Source organism: Phalaenopsis equestris, unplaced genomic scaffold (assembly GCF_001263595.1).
Source record: "Phalaenopsis equestris unplaced genomic scaffold, ASM126359v1 Scaffold000293, whole genome shotgun sequence".
Taxonomy (NCBI): domain Eukaryota; kingdom Viridiplantae; phylum Streptophyta; class Magnoliopsida; order Asparagales; family Orchidaceae; genus Phalaenopsis; species Phalaenopsis equestris.
Genome location: NW_018164735.1, coordinates 129,681 through 143,130, shown reverse-complemented (window position 1 = coordinate 143,130; position 13,450 = coordinate 129,681). Strand labels below are relative to the sequence as shown.

Below are 13,450 nucleotides of genomic sequence, written 5' to 3'. Positions count from 1 at the left end.
TGACGACAATGGTAGCAAGCAACGAGAAAAAGATGTAGGGAAGCTTCACTGAGGAGAGGGGAGCTCCTGCGCAAGAGTGTGGCTTCAGTTTGTATTTAAACCATCTATTATATTGGAAAAAAATTAAGGGTGAGGAATTGAGCTGAGGCACAACTTGACCATTGTGAGGCGTATGTCTAGCCCGAGCTGCTTGAGGCATACTCCTTAAAGTGTTTTTCTTTGGAATTGTTGCTGAGGCGGGCTTCAAGGCGCACCTCAGATTGCACAATTTCAAAAACAAGACTCTTAATTTTTACTTGTCTTAGAAGCACTGTCTAAACATAACTTAACACATCTCTGACCGATATATATACCTCGTCGGTACAACGGGACACATAATATGTCTATTATTGTCTGAGGTGGAAATTTGTGTACTCACCCATGACCAATATTTTTTATCGGTACAACGGTCTGTAATCTAAATTACATGATTGTTTGATGTGATAGAAAAATATCTAGCTGCACGGGTATATTGACGTCTCCAACAAGTACCATAAGAGATTGAATTCTTTGTCTTTGCAAGCACATACAATCATTCATATATATACTATGCTCATTCTTCATAGCTTGCATTCCTTTCTTATGAAATATTTTATATTTATCTACCAATGAATAAAAGTTATTCTGACATAATCTAAAAGGTTATGTAACAAGCTAATGTCATTGTATAAAAAAATATAACTATTATGTCACTATTTATACAGAAAAATTTACATGCATGTTTCATGCCTAACAATATTGAAAATCAATTATAGTTTAATCTCATTGATATAGAGCATAAAAGTGAAAAATAGAAATCAAGAATATATTCAAAAGAAATATTACTATAAGTTGGAAACATAATTATTCATCTCTATCTTGTTTGTCTCGTTCTTATTAAAATCTCTTTTTTTTTGCCCCGCCCATCCACACGCACACACATATTATTAATTAATATTTACTAATTTATCTTTATCTTCAATTACCTAAAATATTTTTCAATTATCTCTACAAATATTTTATTAAGATCTAAACAAAATCTTAAATTGTTTATTTTTGAAATTTTTATGCAGTTATTTGGGAGGGGGAGAGAGATGAGAGAGAGAGAGAGAGAGAGAGAGAGGGTGTGGGCGGGCTAGGGATGTATAAGCATCTTAATGAAATAAAATTCTTTAAATGCCAGCATGATGTTCACCAAAGCTATTGGTGCACTCCCTCTGTCTTTCCTTGTTCTTATTGTAGAAGAAGTGAATTAGAGCACTGGGTGAAGATGCTCATATATTTATTATGTTTTTTTTTTCAACAGTTAGAACATTGAATTCAGCATATTCTTTTCTACTGCAAACTAGAATTTTGTCTGTGTGGAGCCATTGCACCAAGGCAACTTTGGCAAATTGAGGGTTCAAGCTTTGATATCCTAGTCATTTCTCGACTAAATTGAGCCACAAACTTCTTTCCGCATGATGTTCACCAAAGCCATTGGTGCACTCCCTCTGTCATTCCTTGTTCTTATTGTAGGTCTTAGCTGGTTCCCAAGATGAAGAAGTGACTTGGAGTACTTGGTGAAGATGCTCATATATTTAATTTGTTTTTTTCCTCAACAGTTAGAGCATTGAATTCAGCATATTCTTTTCTACTGAAGAAGTGACTTGGAGTACTTGGTGAAGATGCTCATATATTTAATTTGTTTTTTTTCTCAACAGTTAGAGCATTGAATTCAGCATATTCTTTTCTACTGCAAAGTTGAATTTTGTCTGTGTGGAGCCATTGCGCCAAGGCAACTTTGGCAAATTGAGGGTTCAAGCTTTGATATCCTAGCCATTTCTTGATTAAATTGAGCCACATAAGTGCTTAGGGATTCACTCTTTGTCAAGTCGAGGGGAGTAAGATAACTCTCTTTTTAGTATTTGGGAGCTCGGGGAATGAGTTAGAAGTTGCTTCCTTAATTCCTTGTATGAGGGGATACTTGAAGGTTAAGAACCATCATTCAAGTCAGTAAGGAGGGTTCTACTCTTGATCTATTAAGACAACATGGAGGTAAATTATGGCGTGAAATCTCATTAGTGCTTTTGTCCGTTCGCTAAACCTTTATTGGAATCTAGTTGAGTGATTTATGTTTTAGAAAGACATTTTCCCTATGGATTTTGTCTGTGGAAAGAGATGCTGGCTGATGACTCATGATGACGTAGTAGGTCCCATCCTTGAGAAGGTTGTCCCGTAGTTGTCTACTTTGGCTTCTTGGTCTGGTTATTTGTCACTTGATGTGTATATGTTTCTTCCTTGATTTCAATGATAGCAAGCTCCATGTGTGTGAAGGCTGATGTTTATTGTCATTTTTCTTGTTTTTTCGAGCATGTGGCTGGCTTTTCCTTGGGCTGCCATCATTTTCATATTGGCGTCGAGCTTTGTGTTCAGTTGTCTGAATTGAGACTGAGTTGCAAACTTGACGGAAGTTGAGTCTCACTATTTGTTCCTTGTTGATGATGATCTTCCTTTTGGATTGAGAGATCTCTTACTTCATCTTACTCATCAATTCCTCTTTTCCTTATGGGCATCGTGTCTCAGTGAGCAAAACAGAAAGGATGTTGGTCGAACTTTTATTTGGAGTAATCATTGAATGAGATTTTGAAGGATGGGAATGATATGCTCAAATAATTTTTAAGGCAAAGATGCGAGCCTGCATGTGTGTGTGTGTGTGTGTGTGTGAGAGAGAGAGAGAGAGAGAGAGAGAGAGAGAGAGAGAGAGAGTTCCACTATTTTGGGATCAAACTTTTTTTTAGTTTGCCTCTATGAGAAGAGAACTTCACTCATTTCTAATAAAGCATATCGGTTGTGCTTCTTTTAGCATGCATATTTAATAATTCTTCTTACTCATCAATTCCTCTTTTTCTCGTGGGCACCATGTCTCAGAGAGCAAAACAGAAAGAATGTTGCTCAAACTTTTATTTGGAGTAACCATTGAATGAGATTTTGAAGGATGGGAATGATAAGCTCAAATAATTTTTAAGGCAAAGATGCAAGCCTGTGTGCGTGAGAGAAAGAGAGAGAGAAAGTTTCACTATTTTGCGATAAAAATTTTGTTTAGTTAGCCTCTATTAGCCTAATTTTTTGCATCTGTTTTCATATGGAATTACCTTCAATGAGAAGAGAACTTCACTCACTTTTAATCAAGCATATCGGTTGTGCTTCTTTTAGCATGCACATTTAATAATTCTAAGAAGATCTCCCTCTTTTGTCTCGGTTTGGGGTTGCCAATTTGATCTTCTATATACTGTCCTTTTTTCCCGTTGAGAGGTCACTATTGGCAGCAATTTGTGTTTCATAACGATCGCGATTCCCTTGTGTATGATGGAAGCTTAGTTTTATTCTGAGGCACAGCTTATCTTCTGTCAACCTCTATCTTTATTTTGAGTGTTGTGTTTTTATAGGGATTTGATTAGTTGACGTGGGGCATTTAGTTGGCCCCTTGTGTTTTTTTCTGAGAGTTGTTGCCTGGGTTTTTCCCTGATGACAGTTTAAGCATTACATGAGTTTGTCTAGGTGCTTCGAGTCATGCAAAAGCTCTTGGGCATCTTTATGATTTGGTATTATTTGTACTCTGTTTGAACTTCTCATTGGCTTACCATGTTTCATCAATCCATTCATACGAGATCATCGAGGCATCATACTCAATTCAATTGATTGATATGAAATGATTTGTAGAATTTGGCCTAATCTGCTATAGTCTATTATTTGAGGACAAGTTATCTACCCAAAGATCTTATGAATTAGCTTAGATTTGGTAGTCAGCAGTGCTATGAGTAGTCTGTCTTTTGTGTCTGGTTAGTGGGGCTCAGAATGAATGCTAGATTATTGCTTGATGGTAATTATCAATGTATTTTTTGGACTCTGTGCGAAACTTCTTTCTGAACTTTTCTTTTTGCTTACACATGGAACTCTATGATTTTCTTTGGGAAAGGAGCAATTTATTCGCTCTAATTTTCCCACCCAACCTTTTTGTCCTTATTCAACCACTATCATGTTGATTCATTTCACCAAATTATCACCACTTCAGTTGCTGCCATAGAGGTGAGATGTAGCAAGGCTTCAACATCATCTCCTGTACCTCAAATTGGACATGCTTCTTTTTTCATAATTGAGTTATTGGCAATCGTTCTTATGTTTATTGTTGTGCTGTTTATCATTTCACTCTTAGGCTCTTTTATAAATATAAGAGCTAAAGTTTTTTTTTTTAATTATGTAGTCCTGTTCCTTATTCATTTATGAACTTCTGGCAAGCACTATGTTTTTCTTTGGTTGTTTTGTATTCTTTCTGATCCGAACTACCTGTAGATTTTCTTTGAGCTTGATGTGTGTGGTTCCCATGACCTTGTACTAGGTATTATAGTTTCTTCTTCAACCTTTATAGTTTTATAACATATATCCTCCATCCTTGATTTTAAGTTTCTTTTTTTTTATTTCAACACACCGGTGGTTATATATGATTAACTTCATCATATTAAGTTTGGAAAGTAGTGAAAGGTGATGGTGCATAACACATCACATGCAATGTTTTAGAAGTCGTGGGCGTTGGGCGGGCCATTTTAGCTGTTACGGGGCGAGGTATAAGCCCTGAAGTGTCGACGTAAGCCCAACAATAACAACAACAAGAAGAACAAGTCTTTATCCTACTAAGGATATGTTTGGGGTTGATGCAGCTGTTTGAAACAACAACTGTGAAGCTGCTACGGAAGAAATTGATTTTCAAAAAATTGTGGTGGCTATTACATATTTATTTTATTTTCAAAAAGTCTAAACACAGCTTTCTGATTGTTACCACACATTAATAGTTCACGCTTACAAAGCAACTTTTTACCAAAAAAAATTCTAAAAAACAAAAAGAAAGCATTTTCTAAACAAAATTGTGGTCGCGGCCTGAAAAGAAAAATAGGTAGAAAGCAGTCCCAAACAGACCTTAAGTTGGGTCGACTACATGAATCTTTTTTCTCTATTTAGTCCTATTGAGTGTCATATTTTATTTAATTCTAATAAATTAAGATCATTTAATATGCCCAAGTCTTTTTAGGTATACCTCTGCCTTTCTTAACATAAGCCGATTCTAATCTACTTTCCTAACCAGATTATCAGATGATCAACGTTTAATGGGACCAAACCATCTAAGACGACTCTCTCTAATACTCTCTCTAATCTTTTCCAACATTGGAGTTGCACCAACTCTATCACAGATATATTCATTTCATATTTTTTCCTCTAACTGTAAAGCCACTCATCCGCTTAAGCATTCTCATCTCAACAACACTTAATTTTATTTTATGCTTCTCTTTTAAAGGACAACATTCTGCATCATAAAGCATTGCAGGTCTCACCATCATCTTATAAAATTTTCCTTTAAGTCTAAGCGATACTTTTCTATCACACAATAGGTCCGATACATTCCTCTACTTTAACCAACCAACTTGAATTCTATTAATAACATCCCCATATATATCACCTTCTCTTTGAACAATTGACCCAATATATCTAAAATGTTCACTTTTCTTAATGATTTGATCACCCATTATTACAACTGTCACTAGAGCTACTACTAAATATATAATTCATGTATTCAGTTTTAAATCTACTCAAACGAAGGTCTTTATACTCCAATGTAGACCTCCATAATTCAAGTTTTTCTTGAACTTTTTTTTCTAGTCTTATCCACAAGTATATCATCAGCGAAAAGAATACTCCCAGGTACTTATGTAAATGTCCAGTAAGAGCATCCATAGCTAAAGCAAAATGATATGGGCTTAATGATATGGGCTTAAAGCCGATCCCTGGGCTTAAAGCAGATCCCCGGTGTAATACAACTGAAATGAGAAAATATTTGGTTAATCCTCCTGTTCGAACACAAATAAAAATCAGTTTCTAGGATACTTATCTTGAATGACTTCAATATAAGTTATATCAACATTTTTCTTTTCCCTAAAATTCTTCAAAGAAGTTTTCTTGGGACCTTATCGTAAAAATTTTCTAAATCAATAAAATTCATAAGTAGATCCTCCTTAATCTCTCTGTATTTCTCCATCAAACCTCTCAATAAATGTATAACTTTCATAGTAGACTTGTCCGATATAAATCCAAACTGATTATGCGAAATATTTGTATCAAGTCTTAACTTATATTTAATTAACCTCTCCCATAATTTAAAATTATGACAAAATATATGGAATATAAATATTAAGAGACAAAAATAAACTAGTCGTGCTTAATAAAAAAAATTATTAAGAAACATTAAAAGAACATAATTATACAATTTCAAAACAAGTCTTCTAGGATTAGAATCTTCAAGATATTAGCATAAATCCATTGCAAAAAGTAGAAACATATAAAAATAAGTAAACATGTTTGAGCTAAAAAATAAACTTGTGCTCAATTGATCTCAATCATTTAATGTTTTTTATTCTTCAGATTCATCCTCAAATCCTTGCCTTCTTAACTAATAGTTGTGTCCAAATCACAACTAGGCTTTTCATCCTGTCTGCATTCATTGTTAACTTCATTAAAGTCATTATCATGCTCAATTTTAGGCGCATTCACAATTTGTTTCTCATTATCATTATTGCATAGGTTATAAAAACAAACAAAATGACTTTCTTAAATATTTAGGATCTTTTTTTATAAGAATGCATAATTATGTAAATGGCAAATAAATGAAAGTAAAAAACTTGTTCTTTCATTCAACTTCCTTTTTCTATGGGAATATTTTATAAAAAAATATATTTTTCTCCATGTTTAATATTTTGTTATTCTTCATTTGCATTTGCTTTGAGCACATTTTTTATTACATCAACATTCAAATACTTGTTCTTCTTCATTCACCTAATCAGGTTCCTATAGAAGTGCTGGATCTTTTTACTCAACAATCCACTCATTATAAGAGTCTCTGTCATTTATCAATGTTGGATTAAAGTCTTGTTTTCTTCTTATTCTTCTCTCTCATTCTAGTTTTATATCTTACATACACTTGAATATTTAACTACTTGTGGTCCAACCTGTTCCTCTTCTTAGTATGACTGTAAGATAAAAAATATTATTTTTAAGAGGTGATTATGAAAACAAATAATAATAATTTTAAATAATAATTAATAATAATTTTAAGAATTAAAAATTTATTACCAATTTTAAAGTGCTCCAATTTCATTCACAACCTGATGAAATGCAGGTGAGGCTAAGAACTTGAATAGCAAAATTCGTTAACTCAGTTGTTTTCCCACCGAATTTCATTCACCAATTGGCAAGAGTTCTTTACTTTCTTGAGTCCATAACAACTCTACTCTCAAAGTCTCCTCTTAAGTTATCATACATGTCTATTTGAATATCTGCTCTAATGTGATCCTCATAATTCAACATTCTTTCCATACAAGCAATTAATCCTTGTTTCACCTTTTCATCATTTGACAAAATTTCTTCAAAGCAAAATTGAGTGTTCAAATAATAACCAACTGCATGTAGTGGTTTATGAAGGTTGATTTCCCGTCTTGCATGAATTTTTCCCCTAATAGTTATATAATTATTTTCATTATGCCCACAATTAAAAATATTTTTTTTTTGCTGAATCTATTAGCTCATAAATATAACCCATGTATGGACTTTTTTCTAAGTCAACCTTTAACTCTAGGTGTCCTCTTAGAGGAGTCCATTGATGGTGAATTAATGACTTTTTGACCTTCACAAACATTTATTGCACTACTTCTAATGTCACTTAATACATTGTCACGTTATGGATTGACTTTTGTATCTTCTTCTAATTCTTACTTGCATTTCTCTTGACCTTCAATGGGGCTTTAGTGCATGGTTTAATGCCCTTGTGTGTGCTGGCAAGATGTGTTTCATTCTATTTATTATTTCACTACACACTTAGTTGCAAAATTTACATCTTAAATACTTATCATTGTGTGTGATTGTTGTATATTGTGATACAAAGTCCTTGATAGTGGTGACTACTACCGATCACACAATCCTTTCCTCCATTACAACTTAATAAATAACCTGACACATTAAGCAAAAAAAGAAGAAAATATCAAAAACAATCAAAGTTGTGATTTACTCTGAAACTCACTGTAGCTGCTGTAAAAAATCGATTAATTTCTTATAAAATGTTAAAGCTCGTATGTAATTTGCTTACCATTCAAATATGGCTACGGGAGAGATGAAGCAACCCTTTGCGGGAGAGAGAAAGCAGCTGAAGGATCACCTTCTGTTGCGGGAGAGATGCGGCTTGATTCTGGTATGTCTGGGAAATTATGGATTTTTTTGTGTGTGTGTGTTTATTTAACCCAATTGTGGGGCATACGACCTCGTGGGGACACAAATTGAGCTCTCAGGCTGTACAAGATGTTCTAGTGCATAGGCCTCACGAGTATTGCAACTCTTTCGTGGGCTTGGGGCAAATTAGCTCATGCCTCACCCTGGGGCGTGCCCCAGGTGGTGCTCCCTAGAAATGTTTTTTAAAGTAGAGGTAACGAAAAAGAATTACATGTGCCCCATTTAAATATATTTGAATTTGAAATTAAGTGATACTTGGTACAAAGCTGAAGGACCTAGGTGGAATTTCCTTGGGGTTACATGGTGGCTTTGATAGAAGTTGAAACAATCAATTTAGGATTGATCTGAACTTGTTTGATAGGGAAAAAAAAAGGAAAAATTAATTCGTGAAATCTTGAAAGAGGACCATAAGGCTAAAGAGCTGATATGAGGACGGCCAAGAAATTGTTTGTACGAATGGGATGAGCTAGATATGAAACTAGAGGAAAGAGAGAGCTCAGATTTTTAGATCAATATTGCCAGAGAATGGATTTCCTGCTGCACCAGCAGCAATCTCCCAGATATTTGTGACAACGGTAGAGCGGAAAACAGAAATTCCTCTCTATTCTTGTTGGCTTCCGTCTTGCTGTCTGGCCGTTTCTCTATAAGTTTTCGCCATGTCCTCCACATTGTATCTGGAGCCTTTTAAACTTAGCGGAAATTATTGCATTTAAATGAAATAAAACAATCAAAATTTAACAAGTCTAATTGTATACTATGTTTTGGTGCGGTCGCATGATCTTGGGTTCATCATCAATTACAATACTCATTGAAGTATCAGTTAGCCTCGAAAGTAAGGGCTTCTCAAAAGATAATGATCAAACTTTCTCTAAATTATTTTTCTATGTAAAATAACAAGTAATATTACTAAAAAGTACTCTCTCTGATTACTGTGTATAGGCTGGATGCAGTCAGGCGTCACACCATCTATTTCACAGCAACTTGACAAACGGTCATTCTGATCGGATTTGTCGCCTATTTATCTGTCATGCTTAGTTTTGTGTTGTTTATCATTTCACTCGTCTACTGTTCTATAAACAGAAGAGCTCAACTTTTAGGGGAATTAAATTATGCTGCTTAGCGCTTTAGTGTATTTCTAGCCAGCACCATGTGTGAACTTTTGAAGATTTTGTTTAACTTTGTGCGCCGCATTCTCTTGTTCTTGTGCCAAATATGTTTCCTTTTACTTCTTTAACTGTTATGGTTATATGACTTTTGGTTGCTTATCCTTCATCCTTTAAGATTGTGTTTTCATTTACATATTAAGCCACGCCGAGTTGTGAAATTTAATTCGTCATATAAATAATTGTAAAATAGAAAAAAAAATGACTCGGAAAAATGCTTTGGACTAATTTTAATATTTTTATAACTGAATTCAAGCAAAACTTGGTATAAAGCTGAAGGAACTAAATGGAATTGGACTATAGTGGTGTTGAGAGATGTGAACAAGGTGGGTTTAGGTCAAAGTTGAACAACTGATTTAGGATTATCTTGAACTTCACATGTTTATTACAAGGTCACAAAAATTTAACTTTTTTTTTCAAATGAAAGAGTAATGGGAGTTGAATGTCATGCCAGCATGCGGATGTCCATGCTGTTATCTTACTAGAAGGGATGAACTGGAATAGTGGGCTGAAGGAGCTTAGATTCTTAATCAATATTGTCTTATTGTGGCACCATCAGCCTTCTAGACATGTTGGACAAAGGTGGGCAAGGTTTTGAATCAAAATTAAGTTTTAACTGGGGGAGGCACTTAATTTTTGTATTTATACAGAGATTCAACCTGAGCTCACATAATTTACATATTCTAGTGTAAGCTTGCTTTTATTTAGGCTAAATCATATTGGAATCTTAACCATCTCTCCAAGCTGGCTTTTTTGTCTCAATTGCTCCTGCGGAAAACGAAATAACTTTCATAAATTTCCTCTGTTAAAGCTTTTACTGGGCTGGCAAAATTAATTCAGACTGTGGCCTTTCAGGACTCATCATTCAGTTCAGTGCGAGCCATAAAACAATCCCAAACTTTGGGTGTCTCAAGAGTAAGCCTAGAAATGTCTTTACTTTAACATCGCTTACCCTGCATGCACTGATACGCGCATACATGTATTTCTCTCTTACCATTAACCTCCATCTAAATGGTTATTTTGCATCAATCTTTACTCATGCAGACGGGCTCTCTGCCACCTTTAGCTCTCGAATCACCGTCAACCTCTTGCTCCACCGAGACTCCTAAGGTTGAAATTTTACTTATGAATAGAATCTCTTCTGATTTGTAGGCTTTAAGTCTGCTAATTAACTCCTCGTTTTCCAGGTTCTTCGCCCCTCCATAACTTTATCAGCTGGAGGCCTCAAGGTTAGAACATGGTGTAAACTTTTTCTTCCGACTGATTCTACGAAACTGAACCTATTCATGCTTGTTTGTATTTTCGGCGCTAAGTTTTTTTTTTTAATATATATATGTTTTCTTTGTGCTATGTTTCAGGAGCTGCAGCAAGTATCTAATCCGATACATTTAGGGAACTCGAGAACTAGTCCAGGTAATGCTTCGAAGGCAGCTAATTCTGCTTCTGGAAACAACCGTGGAGGCGGAACATCAACTCCAGTCCGTTCTGTTTGGAAGCTACCAGGTATCAATGCTCTAACTAGAAGCTGGAGTAATAATGCTTGACTAATGCATCTGCCATTTGTAGTAAGAATGATATTTTCTTCTTACTTATAATTGCACAACCATTTTAGCTCCTCCAAGGAATGGTGCACCCAAATTATCATCAAGCACATTTTTTTTATATATTTGCAATTATATTCTACATGTATAGGGAATTATAAAGTCATATGTAAATGAGTTGAGCTCGAGTGAGTTCGAGTATTGTTCGGCTCTGTTTGTTTTGCAAAGAGTCAATTTTTCAGTTTGTATCAATCTTATCAATTCAGATAAGTTATTTTTGAAAGTCAAATATAAATTATAGAATATGTTTATCTGTATACTTGCTTGCAGCCATATTCTGTTTTTTCTTATAGTGAAAAAATGAAAATGCTTTGAGATTGTCTTCTTGTGGTGCTGTAAAATGCTTGATGCAAGGGTGAAATAATTTTCAATAATGCATCTCAGCAGCCTTTTAGGACTGATTCGCTGCGGGTGGGATTAAACTCAAATAGGATTTAATAAATTCCTTGAATCCGAATTTGATATTTTATGGCAGTTGAATCCTTTTTTTTTTTTTTTTCTGGTTTGATGCATGCTATGTATGGTTAAATTATGATGAATTGTTTGGCAGTTTATTTTATTATTTAAGTTTATTAATTTAATTAAGATTTTTATATTGATTATTGGTAATGTAATTGTTAAGATTGATGTAGTCCTTTTATATTGCATTATTTTTTAATTATATTACGCCTTAATTAGTAATTTATTAGTCTAGATAATACTTTTTATATAGTTAATTAACTTAAAAATAATATTATTCTAATTAGTTTAATATTTTTTTATACATTTTCACGACACTAGTTGATTTTATAAGATAACATAATTTAAAAAAAATGATTAAATAATTATTTCATTAAAAATACATTGTTACTAAGTAATTATGTTGATTTTAAAAAAGAAACTTTTTGTCTTTTAATCTTATAATCTTTTTGATTTAATCATATTTAAATGAATGATTTATTGGCATATTACATATAATCTTTTACATACATTTAATTATATGCTGAAATAAAGGGAAATAATGTCCAAAAAAGTTTGATTAAGTTGTACTTTTGTTAACTATAAATGTTATCTCTGAGTACAATTGAAATAATAATAAAAAAAGAGTACAAATGTATTGATTTTGAGAAAAATAATAAAAATAAAGGCAAATACCCTCCCAATGGGGGGAAAAATTTGTGTACGTAACAGGTATGTTGTGTTGCGTATGTCAGGGTTATATAGATGGTAAATAAGAGTTATATTAGAGTTATATTCTCTGTAATCTCTCTATAACCTACCTTTTAGAATACAAATATATGAAAATAGAATCATGAAAATTAATAAAAGGTACTTGTATGCTATATATAAGTTACATGGAGGTTATAAAGAATATAACACGGATAAAACTGTCATATATCATATGTATAACTCTGACGTATGCAGTGCTACGTACGTCTTCCGTACGCAAATTTTTTCCCCAATGGGGGGCATTTCATATAATATTAGGTATTTTAAAGAAACCCCTTCTTTAGTGTTTCATTAAAATATTATAAATTTAATTTTTTAATATATAATATATAATATTATAAATAATTTAAATTTTAATATATATTAACTATACTTATAGAAAAATTTAAAATGGGTTTGACATTTATTAATATTAAAATGAATAATAATTTAATATATAATATATAATATTTTAAATAATTTAAATATTATTATATTTTAATTATAATTATAAATAAAATTTAAATTATATTTTACAATAATTAATATTTAATTAATATTAAATTAATTAAAAAAAGTATAATTGAACAGAAATGAATTAAGTAATAGTAAATGAAATTCATAAAATTTATTTCACATTTAAATTTTCTGTCTTTTGTAGTTCACAATTAAAAAAAGTAGTCTGTCATTTGTAGTTCATACGGACACCGAATGCAGATATACATGCGGTGTCTGATCTCTACCGTCGATCATCACGATCATTTAAAAAAAATAAAATAAAAGTGAGGCCCACCGAAATACATTTTTACTGGTGATCGATGGTGGCATGCATGTCCGTATGAAACAATTTTCATGCCAACTTCAACCACTTTGTTGGGGAATTCAATGGGCATCTTTTACAGCATTTTGTTTGGATGACATAACTTATGATTGTAGTTAACAATTTGCTAATCAAGTTGACTTAACCATGGTTACTTGCTAAGCTGACCTAAACTAATATCAAATTAAGATGCTTAACTATTGATTCCTTTTTTTTTATTTTCCCACCATTTGCTTTAAATTAAAATAAAAATCAGCTGTCCAAGAGACACATGACATAAGATTTTGGGCGTTAGACATTCAAATACATTAGAATTGTGTGCCATGCATGCAAATTCTTCTAACAAGAGACCA

The 13,450-nt window shown here is 33.0% G+C and overlaps 1 protein-coding gene across 1 annotated transcript in view; it reads left to right on the top strand.

Moving 5' to 3' along the window:
• Positions 1 to 11,357, top strand: part of LOC110025175 — a 70,992-nt gene extending 59,635 nt beyond the window's left edge. The window contains exons 11-14 of the mRNA XM_020725487.1: positions 10,344 to 10,403; positions 10,533 to 10,598; positions 10,676 to 10,717; positions 10,847 to 11,357. Coding sequence (XP_020581146.1) covers positions 10,344 to 10,403; positions 10,533 to 10,598; positions 10,676 to 10,717; positions 10,847 to 11,032 — 354 coding nt within the window. The 3' untranslated portion in view covers positions 11,033 to 11,357. The remainder of the gene's footprint in view (positions 1 to 10,343; positions 10,404 to 10,532; positions 10,599 to 10,675; positions 10,718 to 10,846) is intronic.
• Positions 11,358 to 13,450: the final 2,093 nt, after the last annotated feature.